The sequence below is a fragment of the Uranotaenia lowii genome, chromosome 3, assembly GCF_029784155.1.
Source record: "Uranotaenia lowii strain MFRU-FL chromosome 3, ASM2978415v1, whole genome shotgun sequence".
In the NCBI taxonomy this organism is placed as follows: domain Eukaryota; kingdom Metazoa; phylum Arthropoda; class Insecta; order Diptera; family Culicidae; genus Uranotaenia; species Uranotaenia lowii.
In genome coordinates, this window is record NC_073693.1 from 102,216,363 (window position 1) to 102,242,174 (window position 25,812).

The window sequence follows — 25,812 nt, forward strand, 5'->3', positions numbered from 1 at the left end:
AGATTGTCTTCCTGGGCTTTAGGGCTTGGGATTGAGTTTTCCCCTCAGAAAACGGAGATGGTGGTTTTCTCTAAGAAACATAGACCTGCTCAACCTAAGCTTCAACTCCTAGGCAGAACGATCACTCAATCGAGGTGTTTCAAGTATCTTGGGGTTTGGTTTGATTCCAAGTGTACCTGGAGAGCCCACATTGAGTATCTGAAAGGAAAATGCCAACAAAGAATCAATTTTCTCCGATCAATCACTGGCACCTGGTGGGGAGCCCATCCAGAAGATCTTTTAAAATTGTATCGAACAACTATTCTTTCAGTGATGGAGTATGGTAGCTTCTGTTTCCAGTCAGCTGCTAAAACTCACCTCATCAAACTCGAGCGTATCCAATATCGTTGTCTCCGCATAGCGTTGGGCTGTATGCCCTCAACGCATAACATGAGTCTTGAAGTTTTAGCAGGCATACTCCCACTGAAAGATCGATTTAATTTATTATCTCTCCGGTTCCTCATCAGGTGTGAGGTCATGAACCCATTGGTGATCGTAAATTTTGAAAGGCTACTTGAGCAAAATCTTCAAATAAGATTTATGTCTATATATCATGTCTTTATGTCCATGCAGTTTAATCCTTCTTCGTACTCTCCAACTCGTGTTTTCATCCATGACTACGACACCTCTTCTGTCCAGTTTGATTTGTCTATGCAGCAAGAAATTCGTGGAATCCCGGAATCGCATCGTCCACTTTTGATTCCAAGAATTTTCGATGCTAAATATAGACACGTCGATGCTGATAAAATGTACTTTACCGATGGGTCTCTAATAGAGGAATCAACGGGATTTGGAGTTTTCAACGAAATAGCTAGCGCCTCATATAATCTCCAGTCACCATGTTCTGTATACATTGCAGAGTTAGCAGCCATTTTTTGGGCGTTGGAAAGCGTCGCATCACGGCCAACAGAACACTACTATATTGTAACGGACAGTCTTAGTTCTGTTGAAGCAATCCGTTCAATAAGATCGGGAAAGCACTCGCCGTATTTCCTCGGGAAGACACGAGATATTCTGAGTGCTTTATCAAAACGTTGCTTTGCCATCACCTTTGTTTGGGTCCCCTCACATTGCTCGATAATGGGTAATGAGAGGGCAGACTCTCTGGCAAAAGTGGGGGCGACAGAAGGCGACACGTATCACCGTGAAATCGTCTTCGACGAATTTTACTTCTTGGCACGAAGGAACTCTGTTGTCAACTGGCAGCGCAAATGGAAAGAGGATGATATGGGTCGGTGGCTCCACTCGATTATTCCAAAGGTAAGCCTCAAACCCTGGTTTAATAGATTGGACCTGAGTCGGGATTTTATTCGTATATTCTCCCGTCTCATGTCCAATCATTATTCCATGGATGCGGTACTCTATCGTTTAAATATTGCTGGCAGCAATTTGTGTGGCTGTGGCCAAGGTTACCACGACATCGAGCATATTGTTTGGTCGTGCGAGGTCCATCTTGTCGCTAGAACGAATTTGATAGACTCCCTTCGGGCCCGAGGAAAACCACCCTATGTTCCAGTGAGGGATGTGTTAGCTGTGCTAGATTTGGACTACATGTTCGAAATTTATCTTTTTCTAAAAGCTATCGATCTCCGTCTATAATTCTTTTAATTTCCTATTTCCCTTTCTATCTTTTTCTCCTCTTGAAACAAAAAGTGCTAGACCTAAGTAATCAATTGTTATAAACACAAAAACGAGTTTGGCTCCTTAAAACTCAAAGGTATGAGCCGTTTCAAATAAAGTAATTTATAAAAAAAAAAAAAAAAAGAAAAATGTTCGTTTCACTGATAAAATGTCTTTCAACAAAAAGAAGAGTACTCTCATTTCTCGACCGAAAAAGAGTACATGTACTCTTAAAAGAGTACGTATGGTAACCCTACGTGTAGTCACTACACGTTCAAGAAAAAATAACCTAGAAGGATTTTGAGTCATCCACTTGAACTTTACGTGAAATTCATATGTAAGTTCTATGAAAATGAAGTATTTATACAAATTGACTACAGGTCACACGTAGAATCGATGAGATGCAGCAAAAGCTTGGTTTAGGTGAAAAATACCGTAAAATTAATTTCAAAATTGTCAGTGGTTTCAAGTTACTTTTTAGCGTCCAGTCAGACGAAGAAAACTTCTCTGGCTTGCATGATTATTGAGGCAAATCTCGTAACTCCATAACTTTTAACAATGCTTAGAAATCGCAAGCTAAAAGCTGGAAAACAGAATTTCTGTCGATTTGTTTCCTAGAAAACAAAACTGTATTTGGTTTTTTTTTTAATTATCGAAAATATCCATCACGTCCTTTTTCCGCCCGGAATGAGAAACATTTCTTGATTTCTTGCGTGTTTGTGATTTATGTCTCGTGTTATCATCCGTTTACATAGAAAATATACGTTTTATCATATAGACATTTGTGAAGCGAATTTCTCACGGTCGCCATTGATGTTAAAATAGCCGAAAAATAATAAGAAAACTACATACGTTAAAAACGTTACCACCTCGTAGTTACCTAAACAGTGTCCTCCAGCTCCCGCTTGGCAATAAATGATTCAATCTGTCCTAAGCTAGGATAATTCGATGGCTTGGCAGCTTGCTGCTGATCCGGCCGACCTAACAGGACCATTCCTGGTAAAGTTTTGAATCAACGGCGGAACTGCTGCTGTACCAAACTAGAACTTAACTACTTTTTATCAAATTTCGAGATCGGCATAAAAATTCACAAAGCCGCAAACGTAAAACAGGCAGCACTGCACCATATATTCTCATCATTCACTCATCGTACGGAAACTCTCTCATACCTACTTATCACGGGGTATCACGGATTCCCTTTTGGTACACCATACATGAGTTGATTCAAATTCGACTGTTATGAATCATGCATTTTCAGTAGATCGAATAACTTGATAGCCTGCGCCAGGCTTATTATTGTCACAATAAATTTCTTTCGTAAACTGTCGACCGCCGTCATGTTGACGGGAATACAAGTACGGACGTTACCGAAGTGTATCACCTTCAACTATGAAGGGGAATCCACAGAATCATTTCACAAAACGATAGTTTCAAAAATTCTGGCCCGTCGAAATGTGATGGTTGTTACCAAGGAAGATCATCTGCTGGACCTCATCAGTGACGAAGTTAAATCGGCGGATAAAGCTTATCTCAAAGAACATGCTGCAGTTTTACTATCGTTTATACCCGAGCCGGAATCCGACGTGAAACATCACGCAACCCTCGTCAAGGCATTGCCGCAGAGTGTGGTCGAGGATTTAGCCGAAAGCTCCGAATTTATGCTCGGTAATTTGTGGTTTCTGGTGCAACGGAACGATGAGGCTCCCGTTTCGGAACAAATCACAGCAGACATCCGGAAGCTGACGCCATCGACGTTCGACCCGCTGCCGGAACTGAACTATGAAGCAGTGGCCGCCCCAGCGATGTACGATGGATCTGAAATCGTCTGGTTCAATCCCGATCGATCGCTTTATGACCAGGAGCTAAGGCCGATTGTTTACGTTGGAAACGATACGTAATAAATTATTGATGATAAAAATAAATGTTTGATTCCATTTGCCGAAAGAAAGCTGGAGAGCATATTCGAGTAAGACGGTTAGATATTTCACATCGAATCAAACAGTTTCATCATCCCACAATTTTTTTGTCCAGCGTACAATTTTTCTTTAATCTTTTCCGCTCGGTGACTGACGACGGTGGTTTAGTTTTCTGATTGATTCTTTTGGTCGTTCAGTTCCTTATTGTTTATTTATTTATCTGTTGATCTCAAGGGCCCTTATTCTGCGCCGCGCGTGACGTGATGGTAGTCGACTCACCCAAGTCACGCTATTCCAGTAGTCGGTTTAGGTGAGGAACGTCACTTCGGATCAGTGATTGAATTTTGCTGAGCATGAATTGATCAACCATCTCTCGCTCAACGCTTTACTCGGAAGCAAAGGTTGCTTTGAGGCAGCGAAAACGACAAAACCGATGATGCATACGCTCTCACATGGCCCGCCTTCAAGAAGCAATATACATTCGAGGCAGCGAATCCAAAAAACCAAACGAATGGCTCTCACTCATCTCCTGTTACATTCTTGACGGAACCGAATTCAAAAGGCAGAGCAAACCCGAGTCTCCTCGTTTGTGCCTGGATCGAATACCCGAGGTTTTTCTGCTATTGCTATTATTGCACAGCAACCGCACGCAGGCAGCTAGTTTTTTCGTTTCTTTTCCCACCCTCTCCTTGCTCCATACGTTGCGGGCCTATGCAATGCAATAAGTTCGGTTGTTGTCGTTGTTGCCTCAACCTTTGCGGCGAGGTTGAAGATGTTCTCCTCAACGCAGATATCGGCTTGAGTCCATCAAATTCAATAATGTAAATGAGTATGTGTGCCTCGTCTATTTCATGCATCATGTAGCGACCGAACGTTGAGAGAGTTCGTTCTGAGCAGCGAACGGATAGTGTCTCTCGGAGCAGATCCTCCTCATGGGGGGAGGTTGGAATGAATGTATATGTATCGTCTCCTGTATTACTATACGAGGCCTCAAAGTGTGTATTTTGAATGAATCTGATGAGAAAATGGTTGAGGATTTCAATCACTGCTTCGGATGAACTTTTTGAGTTCTTACCCTATTCTGATAGTCACCGTGGGTGAGAATCGTCGCATTCGGGTGACGATTTTAGGTGACAATTGTCGGTACCTTTTCAGGTGGCGACGAGAGAGAAATTGAATGGAAAATTGATACAAAATGGAATAATTATGCTCTAAACGTTTAATTACACTAAAGTATGACAGTTTTAGAATCAATCCAAACAAAAATCACTTCAACTTTTGATTTTTTCAATCATTTGTGCAGCAAAAAAAAATGTTTACTAGACGTTGAAAATAAATTCAAACATATAGAATTGAAAGAGGTTATAATTTCATTTTATACAACTTCATTTACATGCATCGAAATTTGAAAAAAACACATTTTTTGCACTTCACTAAATCTTATCCGATTCCCGTCGCGGGGGGTATTTCACTTTCACCCGGTAATGTTGTTTTCGAACAAAATAAGCTTTGAAGTCCTGTACTGAACCGTTGTTTATCCACGTCGAGGTGTCGTATCCCATGTGTTAATCCGTATGCAAAGGACCAGTTGATTGAGGCAGCAGCCGTCGATTTCCGCTTTTCTGGTGGATGTTTTTTCAAGCCGCTCCAGGAACGAAACATATATGACCAAATTCTCCCAAGCAACCAAAAGTCGCTCACTTACTTAAGCATGCAATTACAAAGTTCGTATTTGGCTGAAAAAAGATGTTTTGAGACTTTCAGGTGCTCATATTACCTTGAAAGTTACCTAGAAACCTTGAGCGCCTTTGAAAAGGTGAAAAAGATGATTACGGAACTTCTAAGAGCATCTTACGAAACTTCATTCAAGAAAGGCGCAAACGTTCGCTTAGCACTTTCTAATGAACCGTTACGGAACCATCTTGTTAACGCGAAGAACTTGTTTGCACCTTTTAAGAGACATGTCAAAATTTTCTGCCACCTGTCTATCAAAATTCACATATGTTGATTGTTTACATGAGAAGAACTAAAACAGCAATCAATTGTATAAAAATATAATCTAATAATTGATCCATTTTTTATTGTTTCTTCCGCGTAAAATCCAGGATCAGAGCCATCAAAATGGACCAGGAGCAGCAGGAGCTAACATATGGAAATCATCATCATTCGAATGGAGCTGGTTCCGGCCGGATTTAGCAAATACTGTGACGTATAGAAGCAGAGCCGAAAAATTATATACCGTTGCATCTAAGACCAGTGTCCACCCTTCGGTAAATACAACATCAAACCAGGAACGATGGATAGCATTCGTTCTATCAGATCAACGCCAGTGTTTCAGATAATACCCACACCCAGCCGGAAGCGCCTGCTGTTTTCGGTAAAAAGATAATCTCTCGCGTATGTGTGTTGAGTAATTATGATAAATAAAATTTTATGACGAATATGCTTGTGTATTTTTTTTCTTCTACAATTCATTTCCAAAATTGAAACTCTAATTCTAATCGAGTAAAAATATTCAAAAAAAAAAAAAACATTTTGTTTAAATACCACTGTTAACGCCAAACAGTTAAAGCGCGAGTCTAGAATCATCAAACCCTAATCTGCAATCCAACCGACCAACAGCATCAATGAATTGATTTCTGCCACACGCGTCTGACCAACAGATAGCGGTGCGTGTGTGCACTAGCATATGTACAATAGGTGTAGGCAAAGGAATAGGCGAGAGTCGATAGGACTCGATTGGCTACTACAGGCTGCTCTGCAGCTAGTGAGTTAGAAGCAATAAACGACCCGTGCCGCTTGGTTGTACTTAAATACAGTCCACTGTCTATTGTTTGTCTATCGTTGAGCGTTTGGCTGAAAATTAAATAAATTTAGCTTACCGTGATCATATCATAGTGCCGTTGCGTGTAATAAATTAATGTTCGAATCCCCAGTCGTGTGGGAACTTCCGCGGCTTAACCGAACCAGCGAGTTTTGAGGAATTGGCCTCAACATTTGGTCCTTAGCGACCGGATTAAACCGCGAAGTTTGTGCGCGTTCAATTTGTGAATCTATTGTGCGTGAATAGCTTGTCAAGTGACGCTTTGTGTTTGTCTGCTTGGGTTGGGTTTGCCCAATTTTGCGTGGGGCCTTATTGTTTCCGGATGGCTTGGGTTTATCCCGTATGATCACCGTTTTGGCTTGAGTTGATTCACTGCTTTTGATATTGTGTGCTGGGGGAACCTTGGCGGGCGGCCGGTGTGAAAAAGGCTTGATGTAAGGTCAGAAATAGTGTGGCTTAGGTTGAACCACTTTGGTTCGCAAGCTTGTGTTGGCTGAAGATTAAAAGTGCGCTGAGGTAGCCTGATTAGCGAGCGGTTGAAAAGGCAGGATTTGTTGCCTAGAAGTGAAGACTCTGTTGTTCGCCGTAAAAATTAAATAAAATCACCCTGGGAGAAACGGGTTGGTTTGTGAGGAGCCCGTTGTAAAAAAAAAAACAAAAGTGTGTTGAAATTGTTTGACTTTGACTCACAAATTGTGATATTGTGAACGTTCGGACTGTTCTGCTATTGAAAATTGTGAATTTCAACAAGAGTTTCCTGAAAAGTGCAACGTAAAATTTGAGAGCTGAGCTGCAAGTGATTGAGCCGTATTTGGAAGGATTCGCCAACGACCCGAGGACATCCCATCAAAACCAGATAAGTACTAGTAGATAGTGTGTGAATGAATGAGATTTATGAGTGGTTGAGGTGGCTGGAAAGTTCTTTTTGTTTGATTGATTGCTGGCGTAGTGTTACGCAGCATTGTTATTGGTATAGTCTTTGGCTTACTTATTTAATTGTGATTAAGAGTGGAGCCAATAAATTTGAAAAAAAAAACTGGTCAATTAATCAAAAATTTGAATAATTCTTGCGTCAAATTTAACTAATTGTCAACAAATCGCCGTTTGAGGTCTCGGGAGTGTTTTCTTATCAGTGTTGATTCAAAGTGAAAAGTTATAAAATATGGCAAATGATCTCCGACGTCTTTCTAAACAAAAGCGCATGTTATGGAGTTTGCTAGAAAGCATAGAAGATTTCCTTGTTGGCTACGACGACAACCGAGATCAAGGAGCACTTCACCCACGGCTGGTCAAGTTGGACGAAGCTTATGACAGATTCTCTGATTTACACATTCAGATGGAAATGCTTTTGGATGACATCGAAGCCGAAAACGATTCTGTAGATGATGGAAAACAGGAAACCCGAAGAAAGGAACACAAGCACGCATTCAAAGAGTTTGTTAACCAGTACTTTTCGTTGAAACAGCAGCTGTTATCTAAAATGGATCCGACCCCTGTTCGATCGAGTGGCCACCAATCTAATGTTTCCGAATCAGTTTTGACGTGTCACACGAAGTATCCTGAGCTGACGCTCCCAATTTTCTCCGGGAAGCTATCGGATTGGATCAATTTTCGAGACAATTTTAGATCGCTGATACACGACAACAAGCTGCTGAACGACATGGATAAATTCAACTATCTGCGAACCTCATTGAAAGAAGATGCACTACTTCAAATAAACCAGATCCAGGTATCAGCGATCAACTACAGTTTAGCTTGGAGCATTTTAGAGGCAAAATATGAAAATCACAAGCTGATAGCCCAGGAGCACTTGCAAGCCCTTTTTGCAGCGCCTGTCATGCGCACAGAATCTTTTGAATCTTTGAATGCCCTGCTATCAACATTCAAGATAAACCTTCAGCAGTTAGAAAAATTAGGCCAACATACGAACAGTTGGAGTACATTGTTGGCATTCATGCTCTCGCAGAAGTTGGACTCAACAACACACCGTCTTTGGGAAACACACCATGCTTCTAAAAACGTACCTTCCTACGAAGCTATGGTTGCATTTCTGGAAAATCAGTGTTCAATTCTGCAATCAACTGCCTGTCGAAGTGTAAATGATGAAATAATGAATTCAAGAGCTCTCATAAGTCACAGCACGACCGCATCGGAAGGGTTTTGCCCTATCTGCATAAATGAACCGCATTTGATCGAACAATGCTCAAGATTCTATAGGATGAGAGTGATCGACCGGAAAGATTTAGTACGGAGATTGAAACTTTGCCTCAATTGCCTGGACTCAGGACATTTCGTCGCAGAATGTTCGTGTAGTTCCTGTTCAAAGTGTGGACAGCGTCATCACTATATGTTACATCCATATTCTCCGAATCAAAACAGTCAGTGGAACATGAATACCTACCCTCAAGCCCCACGAAGACCTCAACGCGCGAATAGTCAGTCAAGAAGCGAACTTTATGTTCAACACGACCAGTCTCGAACGAATAATGATCAACTTTCACAAAACAATTCCCAATCAACACAACAGCCACCTCCCACAAACACACCGACTGTTAGTCACCACACTACTCTACTAAGTACACAACAGAACACCCCCACTGCCATCCTATCTACAGCCATTGTTATGCTAGCCGATAGTAGCGGAAACACTGTTTTAGCACGTGCATTACTCGATAATGGATCTCATATCTGTTTGATGACTGAGAAATTATCTCGGAAGCTAGAGTTCGAACGTATTCAGGAAAGTCTTCCCATAACCGGTGTAGGAGGTTCCACTAAGGTTTCAAAAGAATCAGTTTTTGCTCGTATATTGTCACGTACGTCGTCGTTTGAAACTGCTAGAATGAAATTCTTTGTGCTCCCTGAAGTAACAATGAACTTGCCCCAGACAAGCTTGGATGTCAGTACCTGGAAACTTCCACCATCCATGAGCTTAGCAGATCCAACGTTCAACGAATCCAGTTCAGTTGATATGGTCATCGGAGTTGCCACCTTCTACGATTTATTGATAGCGGAGCAGATAAGGATCACGGATACCGGTCCAGTCCTACAGAATACCCGACTAGGATGGATTGTCGCAGGAAAATTACCAGAACCGTTAGATATTTCAAGCAGCGTACGCGTCTGAAGTTTTACCAGAACTACCAGCACAGGATTCGTTAAGTTTCAATCTACCATATTGGAGATCTGTCTTCTTTGTGTTCTGGCTTGTCTCGATTGCTGGAACCTGCCTGTTTGGCTTTCACAGCTTTGTTGGATCAAAAATAGTCCAAGTAAAAATGTTTCTCCAAGTGTTTTGGAAACCAAAGTTTTCTTGGAAAGAATCATGGAAAACCGAACTCCAGCTCTGTGGATTGAAGTTCAAAGACAATATGGATAGATTCTACAAATTATCGAATTATCGATGGATCACATTCTGCAAGGATGTGATAGCATGCAAAATTCATAGATCCGACGACACATCTGACAGGCGTAACGAAGCAGCTGGTACACTACGCATCACTATTACGAGCAGACATGTCCCGCGAAAGTTACACCCCGCTGCAGTCAATTTGAAACAATATGGAAATCCAACGGAGCATCAGTAGAAAATCATCGTTAAACCAAATCCTGGATAGCTGTTGTTATTTTTTGTATTTTCCGCCCCCATGAGGGGCACTGTGGCACTATCGGCTTGTTTGGCCGTATTCGCCAGGGGGCCAACTGTTGAGTTATGTTCAACCCTACCTAGTTATTTTTGGAATCTACAGTGTTTGTCATTCGCCAGGTTTTGTACATCGCACCATTCTTTAACCTGATGTCCAGGATTGTCTACATAAAAGGGTCAAGCTAATCTCATTTACTATCGCCATCTTGCTCCGTCGTAGAACCGTTCGTTCGAGTTTTTTAGCTGAGTTGAAATATGTATTTTAAGCCCCTATAAGGGGCACTATTGGCACTGGCGGCGAATCAGTCGTGATTGCCAGGGGGCCAACCGATAAGTTACGTTATATCCTCTCGATTTGTTTACGTAGCCTACAGAGTTTTTCCTTCTTCAAGATCTACATACCGTGCCAGACGGTCCACCCACGATGTCGACCACCGTTTAGTTAACAAATACTGCTAAGCAAGCCCCCAGAGGGGCATCCATTGGCGTACAGTGGCTAAAGTAGTCACAGCTGCCAGGGGGCCAAGTTCAAAGTTATGATGTACATCACTGTTACCGTTTCGGATTCCAAAGTATTCTTTTCCCGCCAGATGCACCATCCCAACCCAAATGCGAGAGCCTGTCTGTTGAGACTGCCATTTCATCGACAGATAAGTATGCCCCCAATAGGGGCGCAAGTGGCTAAGAGCGGTTTATCAGCCGTCGATGCCAGGGGGCAACATAAAAGTTACGTTTTCCCTAACCGTAAATAGTATGGAATATTGGTGTGTTTTATTCTTCAACAGGACCCCATCTGGACCACTCATCACGGATCCTTGTTTGATTACTCGACGTCTGGATCAACCGAAGCATCTTCAGCCTCCGGAATGGGCACACCAAGGCTTTTTACGATGTTCATTCTCCGTTAATGCCTGTTAGCCATTTCCATTGTCAGCAGAAGCAGTTTTCAGTCGTTCCCAGTACACGTATGCGCAGCACCCTTCAGAAGGCGAAATCCAAGAAGTTTGTGGTGAATCTAAGAATTCGGAAGATTGTTTTTCTGTACATAGTTTAAGTATTTTCTGTTGAGTGAACTCAAGGCGGGCGGTATGTTAACGCCAAACAGTTAAAGCGCGAGTCTAGAATCATCAAAACCTAATCTGCAATCCAACCGACCAACAGCATCAATGAATTGATTTCTGCCACACGCGTCTGACCAACAGATAGCGGTGCGTGTGTGCACTAGCATATGTACAATAGGTGTAGGCAAAGGAATAGGCGAGAGTCGATAGGACTCGATTGGCTACTACAGGCTGCTCTGCAGCTAGTGAGTTAGAAGCAATAAACGACCCGTGCCGCTTGGTTGTACTTAAATACAGTCCACTGTCTATTGTTTGTCTATCGTTGAGCGTTTGGCTGAAAATTAAATAAATTTAGCTTACCGTGATCATATCATAGTGCCGTTGCGTGTAATAAATTAATGTTCGAATCCCCAGTCGTGTGGGAACTTCCGCGGCTTAACCGAACCAGCGAGTTTTGAAGAATTGGCCTCAACAACCACTTTAAACAACCTCTAAATGTTACGCTGGTTTGGTCAGGGGGTTAGCGGAGTTTCGTTTCATGTAAGAGAGCAGTGGTTCGATTCCTTAGTCGAATAGCAGTTTCTTTGTAATAAAAATAATGTAAAAATATAAATCAATGAGTTAAACCAAGCTAGACCGGTCAATCATTTGGTTGTCAGAGCAATCTGTCAAACTGATTTTTTTTTCAGCGCGTAGAAGTTTTTAGACATTCCCTTAAGGGCTGATTAGCATTCTCTACACTGGCAACTGTACCTCGGTTGAAAAAGGTCACGTTTTTTTCACGAGTTAAGTTTTTGTCGGTTTTTTTTTTGGTCGAAAAGTGATATATTGTAGCGGAAACGATAGCGGACGACGACGCGCGAGTCATTTTAGCATAAAACAGTTGAATCACTTCGAATCAAGTGCTATATTAGTGGAAATTCCGAAAATAATTTCCTGTCGGCCCGCCATCTTGGAATGGTGTAGCTTGGCATAGGATGAACGGAGAAAAAATGGAGGTTTCCATGGGGTTTGCGAGTCGACAGATTCCCCATCCCCCCAAACCACCTGATCCCACCCCGAAGCCAACTTTCTTGCCAGATCAACGGAAACTGGAACCTGAAAAAGCAAAAGAGAAAATGAATTTCACATACAACTCTCAGGATCAACTGCCTTTTCGAGTTTATGTGGAGAAGGGAGTAAAGTCTGCTTCATTTAATATTGGAACAAATTCTTTTGCTCATTGTGGCGCTCCTAGTGGACGGATTTGGAAACTTTTTTCACCCACGTGTCGAGAAATTCATTACCTTTCACCATGTATTTATGTCATAACACCAAACGATAGCATTTTGTAAACAACCGCCATGGAAGCCAAAGGAGAGATCAAATTGTGCACAGTTTTCTTGAAAATCCATTGTTGTCGGCATCGAAGCTAGCTAAACAGCTTAAAATGCCCAGAAATACCGTATGGCGTGTTATCAAGCAGTACAAGGAAACATTGACGGCTCGGAAGCCGCATTCGAAGCGTCGGAGTGGAACTGTCGACCGGAAACTGCGTGGGAAAGTCATCAAGGCCGTCAAGAGGAATCCCAATCTTTCAGACCGCGATTTGGCCAATAAGTTCCAGGCCGCTCACAGTACGGTGCGACGAATTCGTCTCCGGGAAGGAATAAGGTCATTCCGAGCCAGCAAACAGCCAAATCGGACGCTGAAGCAGAACAAGGTGGCCAGAATCCGTGCTCGAAAGCTGTACGACCAAGTGCTGACCAAGTTCGACGGATGTATTCTGATGGACGATGAGACCTACGTGAAGGCGGACTTTGGGCAAATCCCAGGTCAAAAATTTTATTTGGCGACGGCTCGGGGGGATGTACCTGCAAAATTTAAGTTCGTGTTTGCGGATAAATTCGCCCGCAAGTACATGATTTGGCAGGGGATATGCAGTTGTGGACAGAAAACCGAAGTCTTTCTCACTGACAAGACAATGACATCAGAAGTCTACAAAAAAGAGTGCCTACAGAAACGGATTCTGCCGTTTATTCGTGCCCACCGCCGTCCAGTAATGTTTTGGCCGGACCTCGCAAGCTGCCATTACAGCAAAACGGTTATGGAATGGTACGCAACGAACGGGGTCAGCGTAATACCGAAGGACCTCAACCCCCCAAACTGCCCCCAGTTCCGGCCGATAGAGAAATACTGGGCAATCACGAAGCGGAGGCTTAAGGCAAAGGGAAAACTTGTCAGGAACATGACTCAAATGAAGAACTGGTGGAATCAAATCGCCAAAACGGTGGACGAAAAGGGTGTGCGCCGCCTAATGTGCCGTATTACGGGAAAAGTACGAGAATTTCTTCGAAACAGCAATGAATAATTTTTTTAATTTTTTTTATGAAAGAGTAAAGAAAATGCTACATTTGTATGAAAAACAAATTATGAATTCGTTAATAAATGACTGAACTACACGCAATTGTTTGTGTTCCAATATTAAATGAAGCAGACTTTAGTAGAAGAAGGAGCCAAAAGTTCAAACCACCCTGACCTAGCTGGAATAAATAAGATTTCTGTAGGCCGAATGCTTCGCAGGATATTCGGTGTGGAGAATGCTGTGTCGGAGATAAAAAAACGCAGGAAAACGAAAAGTGATGGTCTATTTGACCGATCACAACTCTGCCAACCGTTTGATACAGAGCGAAATAGTCAAAACTTATGGATATAAGGCCTATGTCCCGAAACATCTTTTATCAGTAACAGGGGTCATCTCGGACGTCCCAACTGAGATAAACAATAATGACATCCTACAGGATATTCAAAGCGCGGTTCCTGTAATGGATGTTTACAGGCTCAATCGTTTTGAGAACAATAAGCCCACACCAACCAATCGGGTTAAAATCACCTTTCGGACAAACCGTCTTCCGGAGACAATCAAGCTGTACTGCTGCGTACTCAAAGTAACTCCATACTACCGTAAAGCAATATTGTGCCTCAATTGCTTACGGTACAACCATAAGGCTGAAGACTGCAGAAGCGCCAAACGATGTTCCACCTGTGGAGAGCAGCACCTAGATGGAAAATTCGACGATTGCCAAAAGAAACCCTTCTGCCTATATTGCAAAGCAGAACACAGCACAACCGACGTGAAGTGTCCGGAGAAGACTCGCCAGAACACCTTGAAAGCAGTAATGGCGAAACACGGGCTTACATTCCTGGAAGCCAGAGAAAAATTTACAATACCAACGTCCAACCAGTACAATGCGTTGTTAGAATTTGTAGATTCACCAACCCCACAGGAGAGCTTCGCCAAAACAGTTACCAAGAATGTCCCAATGAGAAAGGTGGAAAATAAACGACATCCCATAGCACAACCCGCCTACAAAGTCAACGACGAACTTTCCCGTAAGCGCGCCAGGAGTGATAAAGAGCCAGAGATAACGGGAACCTGTTTGAATAACCCGGAGAGAGTCGGAGACAAGGAACGATGGGTAACAGCACTGACGGCAGGTAAGCGCAAAGAAAATAATACGACAGGGGAACAGTTGGAGATAGTTCAGAAAAAAGTAAGACAGCAGTCGCAGCAATCTGATCCGCAACTACCCAAAAAATACCACCTTATTGACATTCAGGAGCACATCATGAGGCTTTACACTGCAATCATGAACGACGCTCAGGCCAAAGGCAAGGTCCGGGAAAACATTAAAGAAATTGCGAAACAATTCTTACCTTTTGATATGATCCATAACCCTGAAATTTTAGAAAATTCTACCACCCAATAATTTCTTCATTACATTATCCTACACGATTTGATACATATTTTAATATAACGTGACTCAAAAAAAAAACAAGAGAAAAGCCATCTGAAAATTATACAAATACTATTGTATTACTAAAAACAATTTAAAAAGTACACGCCAAGGAAGTCGCATTAAAAAGGTTTAAGTACGAAAATCTATAAACCTCATCAACATGCTAATGCTGGGCACATGGTCTCGTCACCGGTCTCATTGAAACAGTCTGCATCATAGATGCAGCAAGAAAGAAGAAGAAGAAGAAGCATTCTCTACAGCTTCTTTAACGAACTTTAAAGTAGCTTTAAGAACTTAAATTTTGGGCTATATAGAATTCTCTAGGAACATGGAAAAGGGCTGATTAAGCTTCTATGAGCACGTTTTAAGGGAATTCTGGTTGCTTGGGCTGTCCAATTCGCTTTATTCGCAGCTCCAAGAGTGATTCCAGCTGCTTGCTTAAATCTTGCAACCCGATAGTGACCGTTTGCGTAACGAAATTTGTACATTTTGATTTAAAATTTAATTTTAACATTTGGAATCGCGAACGAAATAAATACAAACCGAACAAATTTGACACTTGAGTTCACTCGGTCGCTCACCAGAAATGAACATCTGTCACTTTACCCATATCGACTCCGGGAATAAGGTGACAAATCTCACGGTGACTCGAGGTGAGGTGACAATCGTCACGTCACGCGCGGCGCAGAATAAGGGCCAAGATCTCAAGATTAGCTTCTGCACGCCCTCAAGGAGTTTCGTGCTGCCGATGAAGTTTAGTTAAACTTGAATATTGTACTCCAAGCCACAATAATCGGGTGAGCAGTACAATGCTTTGGGAGTGGCAATGTCACAGAATCATGTGGTGCTCCTCACGAGAAATTCCAGCACAGTTTTAGCCTTGACCACGGAATTCCACAGTATTACATATATACACAATTTGCAATAATTCGCAGAATTGTAATCATTCATTTAATGGTTACAATAAACATTATGATTTTTTGGCCGGTTTGAATGAAAACGTTGTAAATATTGTAAATAAAAATTATTGTTCGTAAATGTCTAAAATTAGGATAAGATATCTATGCATGTTCGTGTTGTGTTTTGTCCTAATTTTAATAGCAATCGGCTGGTGTCACTTAGGGATTTAGTTTTTGTTTATTTATTTGTTAAATTTTTCGTTATTTATTTATTTATTTTCGTGTTATTTATTTATTATTCATTTAGTTAGTTATTTGTTGGGTTCAGTTTTGTTAGTTTTATATATTTTGTTATGGAATGCACACCATAAAATGTTTTGTTCGGAAAAACACCAGCCCCCTATATGTCAGTTCCTGTATTGTTCCTGACTCCCTTGAGGGACCCCAGGAGGGACAGGGAAACGTAACGATTTGATGTGACCCTACTTGACGAAAACAATTCTGCCTCGATGATATTATGTCTGTTCAATCAACTCTAGTCGAAACGGGTCGAAACAAGTAGAAATTGATTGACAGTTGATCACCTGTCTCTTTCCAATTGACTTCGACCGATTTCTACCAAGTCGAAACTAATCCTGCTGCCGAGCTGGATTGGTTTCGACTAGTTTCAACTCGCTCCATTGAACAACGACCCGACTTGTTTCGACCAAAACATTGGCTCGTTGAACATCTATCAGTTGACAGAAACCAGTTGAAACCGATTTTTACTAACGATTGAACGAAGCTATTGTCAATTGCATGAACTTTTGGACTATTGCGAGAATCTGATTTGACAGATAAAAATTCCGCACTCACTAATACCATCACATTCTTTATGTAAACAATCATGCGCCAAAAGTTGAAAAGGGAGTATAACAACATCAGAGTTCAGTTGCTTCAAATTTTTTCTACTAAAAAATCAACATTCATACGCACCGTTGCCATTCTCAACAAACTGCGCTGATTGCACCTATTTAGACCTCCGTGCAAATAATTTGCGCGCAGTGTAATCTGCTTACTGACGCATACATAGACAATGACATCTATCGATATGCTTTAAATCTCAAGATGAAATTGAATTGAAAATAATTGCGACTGGCGTGTCTAACAAAAAAAAGTCGGTAATTTCTGAATTTTAGCTATTTTTTCAGTAATTCAAAAAACGCCCAAATAATCTATGATTTATTTGTTCCACTAACATTCTAGTACCAGAATATAAAGAATGCATTCTGTTTTCTGTTCGTTTCTTTTCATATGTAGGTCGATCAACTTTCATTATTAAACTCCTTGTTTCGAATTTCAAAACAATTTTTTTCCAAAACAACAACGATTAAGCCGTTTCGAAATGTGATTCGAAAATCAGGAGCGAGCAACGGCTGATTTGAAAAACTGTCATCGATTTTCTATTGGCGGATTTTTTTTTGATTCCGGATTTGGCTCTGGATCCGTCCGAATAAAAAAACGACTTTCGGGTTTCAAGTTATTCCACACGTAGGTGTGCGTGAGAACAAGCGCAATATTTACATACAGCTGTCATTTTGTTCTCCCTTCTGGATTTCTTCACTCGGTTCTTCACATCCGGATTGCCTTTTTTCGTGTCCGGATTGCACTGGACAGCAGATAGTACGATTTTTCTTGACTGAGAGGTTCAAAATCGCATCATCTTCCCGTTCATTATTTCAACTGTTTAGCTTTCATCCACAAACAGCTGTTTAATGTTTTGACAACAACGTTGAGAGTATTGGTGAACTTCTCGCAAAACTGACTTTCTTCTCAGGGTGACTCCGTCTGCTTTTCGAGCGAAACTAGGTTGCCTCTAGAGCAATAAATGAGCACGATGACAGCAGTTAGAGCGAATATAGGTTGGCCCTGGGTTGCCTCCAGGTGAAAAAAATACGGTATATATATGCGTCAGTGCGAAAATATTTCTGCGTGGAAATTATTTGCACAACACTGATAAATCATTTCACACATTTTGCAAAATTGTTTCACACATTATCAGCAAATATATGGAGCTGTCAAACTCGAGTGTGGTTTTCACACATCATGCAAGTTCCAAATTTACACATTATCCGAATTCGCGGACTAAGGGAAAAGTGTGTGAAATCACAAACACTTATGCGCGTGCCAAGCAGGAATCATCCCCAAAGTCTCCTCAAGTTATAATAGAATAATGGCAAGTAAACCCACAGCGTTAAAATTTTGAAATTGAATCGACTAATACATGAATTTCTCTTTCAGATCCGGCCTGGTATCGCCGGCTTTTTCTAACTGGTAGAAAAAGCTAATGGAATTGCTCCCACCGCAGCACTAAAATTGAATGAAAATCCGAGGAACAATAAAAAAAAACATTAAATAACAAATCATGTTGTTTTTAAATCCAAATTAATGAAAATAAGTTTAACTTTAACCTCCCGTTTGCCTAAATTGAACTATTTTGCCATTTTCACACATTTTTCCGTTTTAAACGCTTTTTGCATAATGTGTGAAACGCTCACATTTCGTTTCCTTAAGCGGTTTTTCCCATTAGTGTGCAGCGGTACCTTCACACATTTAATGTGTTGGTCTACTTATTTCCAAAATGTGTGAAATTTCACACACTAATGTGTCAAATATTTTGTCAGTGAAGAGTCTGAATGGGTGCAATTTCCGCAATATGACTTGAGCCTCTTGTTCAACCAAGTTGGGAAATCCCACGGTATAAGTATATAAGGTAGGCTACTAAGGCGAGTAAACAACTCGTTTGAATACAAACGTCATTACTATCTGCCTATAGCGTACCAGGCAAAAAGTTTTGCGCGCGAGGATCACTAGATGGATAGTAATTTCCCTTTTTTACGGGAATAGCTGTATCTGTATAGCTGTATTTCCCGTACTTGTAAAAAGTTCAAATTTTGTGGAGTGTTAGTTGGATAGTTGAACTAGATTGTGTGAAATTTTCATGAAAAAATATCAACGGAGAGAGAAATGGCAGCTTGTCAAAGATGGAAGTGGGGGTGCAGCTTCACGCGATTTCATTCTTTTTTGAACGCAACTGTATTTCTTGGTTTCATGATGTAGACATTAACTTCAGCTTTCATATGCATGAGGCAAATATTTTTTTGGACGTGAACTGAACTACAGCAGTTTTCCTGAGGCATGTTTTTCCGGATTTTTTTTTCTTTCATGCTGAATAACGAGAAAACTAGAAGCTTTAGCTATATATAATGTTCTAAACATATTTTACTGACATTACAAGGTTTCTATTGATATAAGTTTCATATGAATTTAATTATAATTCAAACGACTTAAATAAATTTTACTTTTTGAGTGTCAAAGTCGGAAAAGGGAGTTTTTTGATCCAGGCTTCCAGGGTTCGTCCATAAATAAAGTAAAGATGCAATATTAAAGAACTTTTAAATACATTTAGGGTACCCGAAGAAATTTTTGTTTTTTGAAGCTTCTGAAAAAAGTTATAAGCCTTCAAACTTGCAATAGTGTCAAAATGACACTCTAATGCGGATGAGGGTTAAGAAACAAAATGGCGTCACAGCCATCTGATCTGCGTAATCTTCCACCTGATAGAGACAAGGTATGAACAGACGAAGACATAAATGACCAGGTAGTTTTCCGTGGCTTCATAAATATAGCAAAAAACGAAAACCGGAAACGGATTAATGATTACTATCGAACAAGAACAGAAAAAAAACAGAGCATAATCACGCACACGAGCAAAAACGGGATGAATCATCCAACCGGATAAAAATCCCCGAAAAAAAGCACACGAGCAAAGGATATAACAAAATCTCAAACACACACACAAACAGATCGAAATTACATAATAATTTACAAACAACATCTAAAACACACAAGAAACACCAACACAAACTGAATCAAACAAAAAAATCACACAATCCACATTAATTAAGAATCGAACATCGAACATCATCATATTAAAGAAAAACTAGAGCCCATGAAAGTAAGTAAATTTCTACATTAAGCGAAATTGGGACCAATTTAGCGAGCTCTAACGCGCTAGCCAATTTCGCTATAAGCTTTCATATAAGTCGCCAGAACAAACCGAAAAAATATTAAACTCTACGGAATTCCTTAACCTGCACAATATTAAATCTTATATTCTATTAATAATGCAAAAGGAACAACAGGAGTGGTTAGGAACATTCCAACATCAATTATACCTGAAGAGATAATGGAAAACGCAATAAGTGATAAGAAAATTATTAGAGTAGAAAGGATCAATATTAAAAACATTTACCAGAACAGAAATCAAAATCAGATGAAAAGAAAACAAAATCAGAAGAACTTGTTGATACTAAAACTGTAAAAATAACTTTCGAGGTTACCAAGAGTAATACAAATGTATGGAGTTTTTGCGAAACCAGAGAACTACATTTATCCAGTCCGCATCTGCAATAAATGCTGGAGGTTGGGACATAAAACCGCGTCCCGTAAGGGAAAAGAAACATGCAAACTATGTGGAAAAACAATCGCTGTTGAAACGTCCAAATAGCTCAAAATAAAATTCCGTTTTATTAACATCCCAAAAAAAAGCAAACTACAGGAAAATAATCGACAATGTCAAAAAGAACAGGTACATATGTTGTTTGTTTGAAGGTAAGAATTAAAGTGGGAGTGTTGACTTTTAAATGGTCTTACTTACGAATGATCCTGCGAACTTCTGAGACATGCCAAATTGTTCTTAAATTTCCGTTAGGTTCATTTTGATCAAGTCATACTATTAGATGACGCACTTGCAGGAGATTAAAGTTGGTTGGTACTTAATTGTTATTTTTGTGCCATCGATTAATGCAATGTGTCAGTCAACCCGTTCATGTTTCCTAGTCTTTACAGTGTATTTCGTACCTTGAGCTTCGCTATAGGCCGATTCAACACTATCTACTGACTTCTCTATATTGATTCGCCTAAAACAAACGGGTTTTTAGGTAAATATATGACCGTCGATTCCAGTCATCTGAAGGAAGTTCTGGTCCATGAACGATGGGAATTTTCTACCAAGAAATCCATCTCGAGGCCCTCCACTGGCGGAGGCCATTTCTTCTTAGTGATTCAATATACTGAGATCATTAGTTTTGCACCGCTTAGCTAGAAAACTGGAGCTAAGCTAAGTGATGGCACCCAAAAGGTGCATGTGTTATGCTATAATCGTTGTCAGCACCAATTGCGCATTCAAGTTGCATGCAAGTTTGTGGCTTCAGCAAGACAATATGGCGTCTTCGAATGTGAGGTATATATTTCTTATTCGGAACAAGTTTCAACGATATTTCACTTTATAGTGTACTTTCTGTGAAAATCCGATATACTTAACGTTCTTGACACTTTCCGAAGTCGGAAAAATTGGGTTTAGCATTAAACCGGATCAAGATCAACGCTAGAATCCGATACAAACTAGGAGGTTTTATCTGCACCACAATGAACAATAAATTGCACAGTATAGGACTGACAGTCAAAATGAAAACCACTTACATTTTATCTCTCCTGGTCATCGCCTGGCTAATCCTGTTAATTTTGCTAGCGTTTCTAGATGCACCAGCTTCTTTGCTTGCGTGGAACCGAAAAGACTTCCGGAAACCAGCCCTCCAGATTTTTTGGTGTGTTGGCTCGGACGTCGAACGGTGTGCTCGCGCTCGTCTACTAGGCCAAGCAGGCTTCCAGGACCCGAACTTCCGGATCAAACCGGTGTTAGTAACCTCCCGACGAGCGCACGTTGTCACTTGAACCAAGACAGACATTAAAGCGGAATTTTTCTTTTTTGCTGGAATCCTTTTTGTTGACCTTTCTTTACAGTGAAGTAAATTCAATGTTCAATTTCACTGTTTTCGTCGGTGGTCTTCTTGGTTCGAAGTTGGGTGTAAGTTTTGTTACTTGCGATTCACGGTTAACAAAGAAAAGTTGTTTCCGAATTTTTAACATTCCTTCATTCGTGCGAAGATCGGCGAGTTTTAAAAACCTACGATAGAAACATAGTTTTGATGAAAAGAACTAAAATTTAATGTTTCAATCTCACGTTCTCCTATTCGCTTCCTGCTATCTCGATTCGTATCTGCCGTAGCTATCTTCCGCTAGCCACCTGTAACATTAATTATGCTGAATTAAATAACTTTTTTTTAACATTTCTCAATGGCCTTCTCACCTCTACTCATCAGGTTAAACAATTTAATTAGGTGTCTTCTTAACAAGCGCGTATCCGCAATATTGCCCTAAATTAAGAGGTTCCAAATTACTCGAAACGCACTTATTAGAATACTCATAATACTCCTTTGCTCAAGCGACCTCACTTCACTTCGCACTATTGCATTAAGTTCGCACTTTTTGCCTAAGCTCATACTTTTAAGATGAATCTTCACAAAAACTAGATTCTTCTGCTCATGATACCTAACGCGAATTTATTGTTATTTTGTTATTCGTCCTACAACTTTCCCGCCGAATAAACCGCTTTCTTTTCTCTCGCTCTTTTTCCCTGTTCAAAACTGTCATCAACTTGAGTGCGTTCAGTGCTGCCCGTTCAGTAAAATTGGGAGACTGGGCAAATTTAGATTTTTGTGTGTACGATGTGAAATATACGGATACAAGAACAAGTTTCTACGGGTCCAAGAATATCCATCTTTTTTTTTCTTTTTGATAGGAGTTTGACCCGTTAAAGTAAGAATATCCATCATGGGAGGAAAAAGTTATGAATTGAAGAAGTTGTACGGTTTTAAAAGGCAGCCTTGTTCAGATTTCATACCGAAAATAAATTCTTTGTCTCATGACCTTTTCCCCACAGTGGATTTTGTTGGCTCCATAGTGACTTTTTCTTGTCTCGGTGAGATCTTTCGAACCGTATATTGCAGATCGGTGTACATAAGAAAACCGAGTTTCATACATTTTTGGCAGTCTCCTTTGTTCTTAATTATTATGCTGAAGGTACAAACGACTTTATCATGAACTGTTTCAATACAGTGGATGTTTCAGTGATCTTATTTTACAGCTTGTACGAAATCGGGCAATCTGAGGTGTAAATCCAGCTATGACTTCTAACGGATTGTCATCCAAAACACTTGAAATATTTTTTATAATAAATAATCTAATTTTTATTCATCGTTACTATCGTTTGTTTTTGTTGTTTTTTTTTTGTTTTATTATATTTTTTCTCTAGTTGCACTCTCTTATTCACGTTTTTACTTGTTAGATTCCATTCGGTTGGGTTTCTTCTCGATTTTGTTGTTGTTATTCTTCCTATTAGTTCCTATTGTTCCGGTATATATTTGACTCAATTTTTGTTTGTCTTCTACGCTACTTGCCCATTTGATTGGTGTATTTATTTTTCAATGATTGGCTTGCATTGAAGTTGTTTAGACATCTACATGTTTTGCTTTCAAACGGGGGGTGGACTTTGAACAACCTACTGAATTTCTGGTAAAACAAGGCTAACAGCTAACCATTTTTGCGACTCTTGTTAACAACTCAATCATAGCTTCCTGATAAACTGGTACTTGAAATATCCTATTAATGCTACTATCTATTTTAGCTCGAATTGAAAATATCTTAAAAATGAAGAGCGAAAAAAGGTTCAGTAGTATTTGGAAAAAATGAAAGGATTTGCCCGGAAAACTAACTCACACCCGATAAGGGACATGAATACCTTAGAATAAAAACTCAATTCAACACGATTGTTATACAGTTTTAGTAGCCAATAAAATATGTTCCCCTGATTAGTTTGCCAATTCGTTACTCTATTGAAGCATTTATGATTGAAATAGTACTCAGTTACACAGAAAATTATGTTCTTGATTCGTAGCAAGGATCTTTTTACTGTTACGTTGTGTCTGCTCGTTTAATCACTATTAATTAACATTAATAAGTGCACTTATCTACAGAACGAACCACTTTTATCCACGATTTTTGTTCTTCTTTTAACATGGTTCAAAGAAACTGAATAATTTGAGTAAAAAAAATATTTGTATGTTATTTTAGTTGCCACTTTTCAATAAGGATACGTAACCAGAACGTTTTTTTATCGCCAGACCTTCTCACATCCACTATGAGACGATAATTTTTACACAAGGAAATGTCACACACCATGATTACAGTTTCTAGAAACAAACAATGCTTCTAAAATTGCTGATTGCTATTTTCATTTGTTGTTCTGCTGTTTTGGTAAAAAATATTTGCTGTTTTTATTCACTTTTGTTTTAGTCTCGGTACCCTTACAAGATTTGGCTAGTATACTGCTTATGACAGATTTTTTGTTTTTTTTTTTTTGTTTTTGTTTTTGGATTCTAATTATTAACTTCTGTAACGGTGTTTCATTTTTCAAATGACTGTAGCCTGTTAGTGTAGTATTTTATTTATTACTTACGTTAGCGCTAGTGTATGTATGATTAATAATAAAAAAAAAATCGAGGTTGTCAGCGTAGTATTTTTATCCCCGTGCCACCTTTTTAAATAGTAGTAATAATGTAACCTTAAAGATACTTGGAAAAATTATCAATGTTATACACAGCCCCGAAGTTTTTGCATCTGTTCCTAAAATAAATTAACAGAAACTTAAATTTTGACAATTCAATCTGCCCTTCCCTGCTTGTCGTGGCTGTTTTGGCTACCTTTGCATTACCTTATGCTGGGGTCGTTAAACTGTTGTTTGTTCTGAGTTGTTCGCCCAAAGTGTGAATATTGTGTAAAATAAAATTATTCGTCGTATTAGGTGAAGTAAACGTACTCAATAAAATATGTATCTACTTTTTACTTAAAACTAGGAATTTGTAGTCAGCAAACAGGTGAAAAGATGTTTGAAACCATCCATGTCAGTATCATCTGTTCGGTGTTATTTACAGTAGAGCTGAATTACGCCTTCAAGTGTCAACTGATCTTGAATACGCGAAATTATGCGCTACGTGACAATTATATGTGTGCCAACTAATTTAGAAACATACGGGTCGTATGTTGATAGATCAACTGAAATGTAGGAACACTAAAAGCGAAAATTTACATTACGATTTTAAGGGATAACAAAAATGTCGTATTGATAGTGGATAAAATATTTCGAAGGGAATCATTACTACTTAAGAAACTAGCAAATAGCAGCTAGATTTAAACGTAAACGCACAACCTTCAAACAAACACTTAGACCCCGTAACCCATCAGACGCAAAGTTAATTAAATTTAACCGGAAATTCCACCGTGTTCAGATTTTTAGTAACGTTTATCGTTTTACACGCGCACAATCAAGTACGAAATGGTAGGAACAACCGAAATTTTAATTTATACGCTACACAACGTATCAGTTTACAGTTTTGCCACATGTAGTTGTATTAGTTTATTTTCTCATGATCACTAATTAGGTTTACCAGAATAGCAATCATTCTTTTTTTTTCTTGTTCAAACCAGAAGCCCGTGGAACATTAGAAACTCCCGATGAACAATCTACACACGAATAACTCACTCTCTCTTTCTCTATCGTTCTAGAATCATATGTACAGACTTTTGTGTTGCTTAAATTGGTTTACTGTTGGGATACTACTATGTACAGTCTATTGTTTTTCTTGTGTTCAGACAACAGATTCGGGAGGTTTTTCTTCTTTTAATTCTCCTCCGTCAACATACCGTCTACGAGCGCATACAAGAAAGTGAGCGCTGGCAGCTCAGATAGTTATTCGAAAAAGTTAAACTAACTAACTACTTCCCCAATATCTACACTGCACATACAGTTTTGATGGTTTTTCTCTTAGAGCTAGTTTGATGTAGGAATTGATGAGTCACTAGTTTAGATAAGCTTCCGTATTTGGTTCAACGTAATTCTAGTTCAATTTTGCAACGAAAAAGCAGAAAAAAAAACTTAACTGTTACAGTAATATAAATGTCGATCTTACCTTTTCAATTACGAACGCCATAGGCTTGAATGAATCATGTAAAAAGAATCTGCGTGGAAACATTCTACAACCGCCAAGCTTAGATGTTTCCAAACATTCTTCTTATGGTTAGTGAGATCA

At 39.7% G+C, this 25,812-nt stretch overlaps 2 protein-coding genes across 2 annotated transcripts; both read left to right on the plus strand.

Moving 5' to 3' along the window:
- The first annotated feature begins 7,561 nt into the window (after positions 1 to 7,561).
- LOC129752470 (uncharacterized) lies at positions 7,562 to 9,526 on the plus strand. Its single transcript, XM_055748246.1, has one exon. It carries the CDS (start codon positions 7,562 to 7,564, stop codon positions 9,524 to 9,526), a length of 1,965 nt encoding a protein of 654 aa, XP_055604221.1.
- A 4,201-nt stretch (positions 9,527 to 13,727) lies between these two features.
- Positions 13,728 to 14,855, plus strand: LOC129752471 (uncharacterized). The gene has a single exon (XM_055748247.1). It carries the CDS (start codon positions 13,728 to 13,730, stop codon positions 14,853 to 14,855), a length of 1,128 nt encoding a protein of 375 aa, XP_055604222.1.
- The last annotated feature ends 10,957 nt before the right edge of the window (positions 14,856 to 25,812 follow it).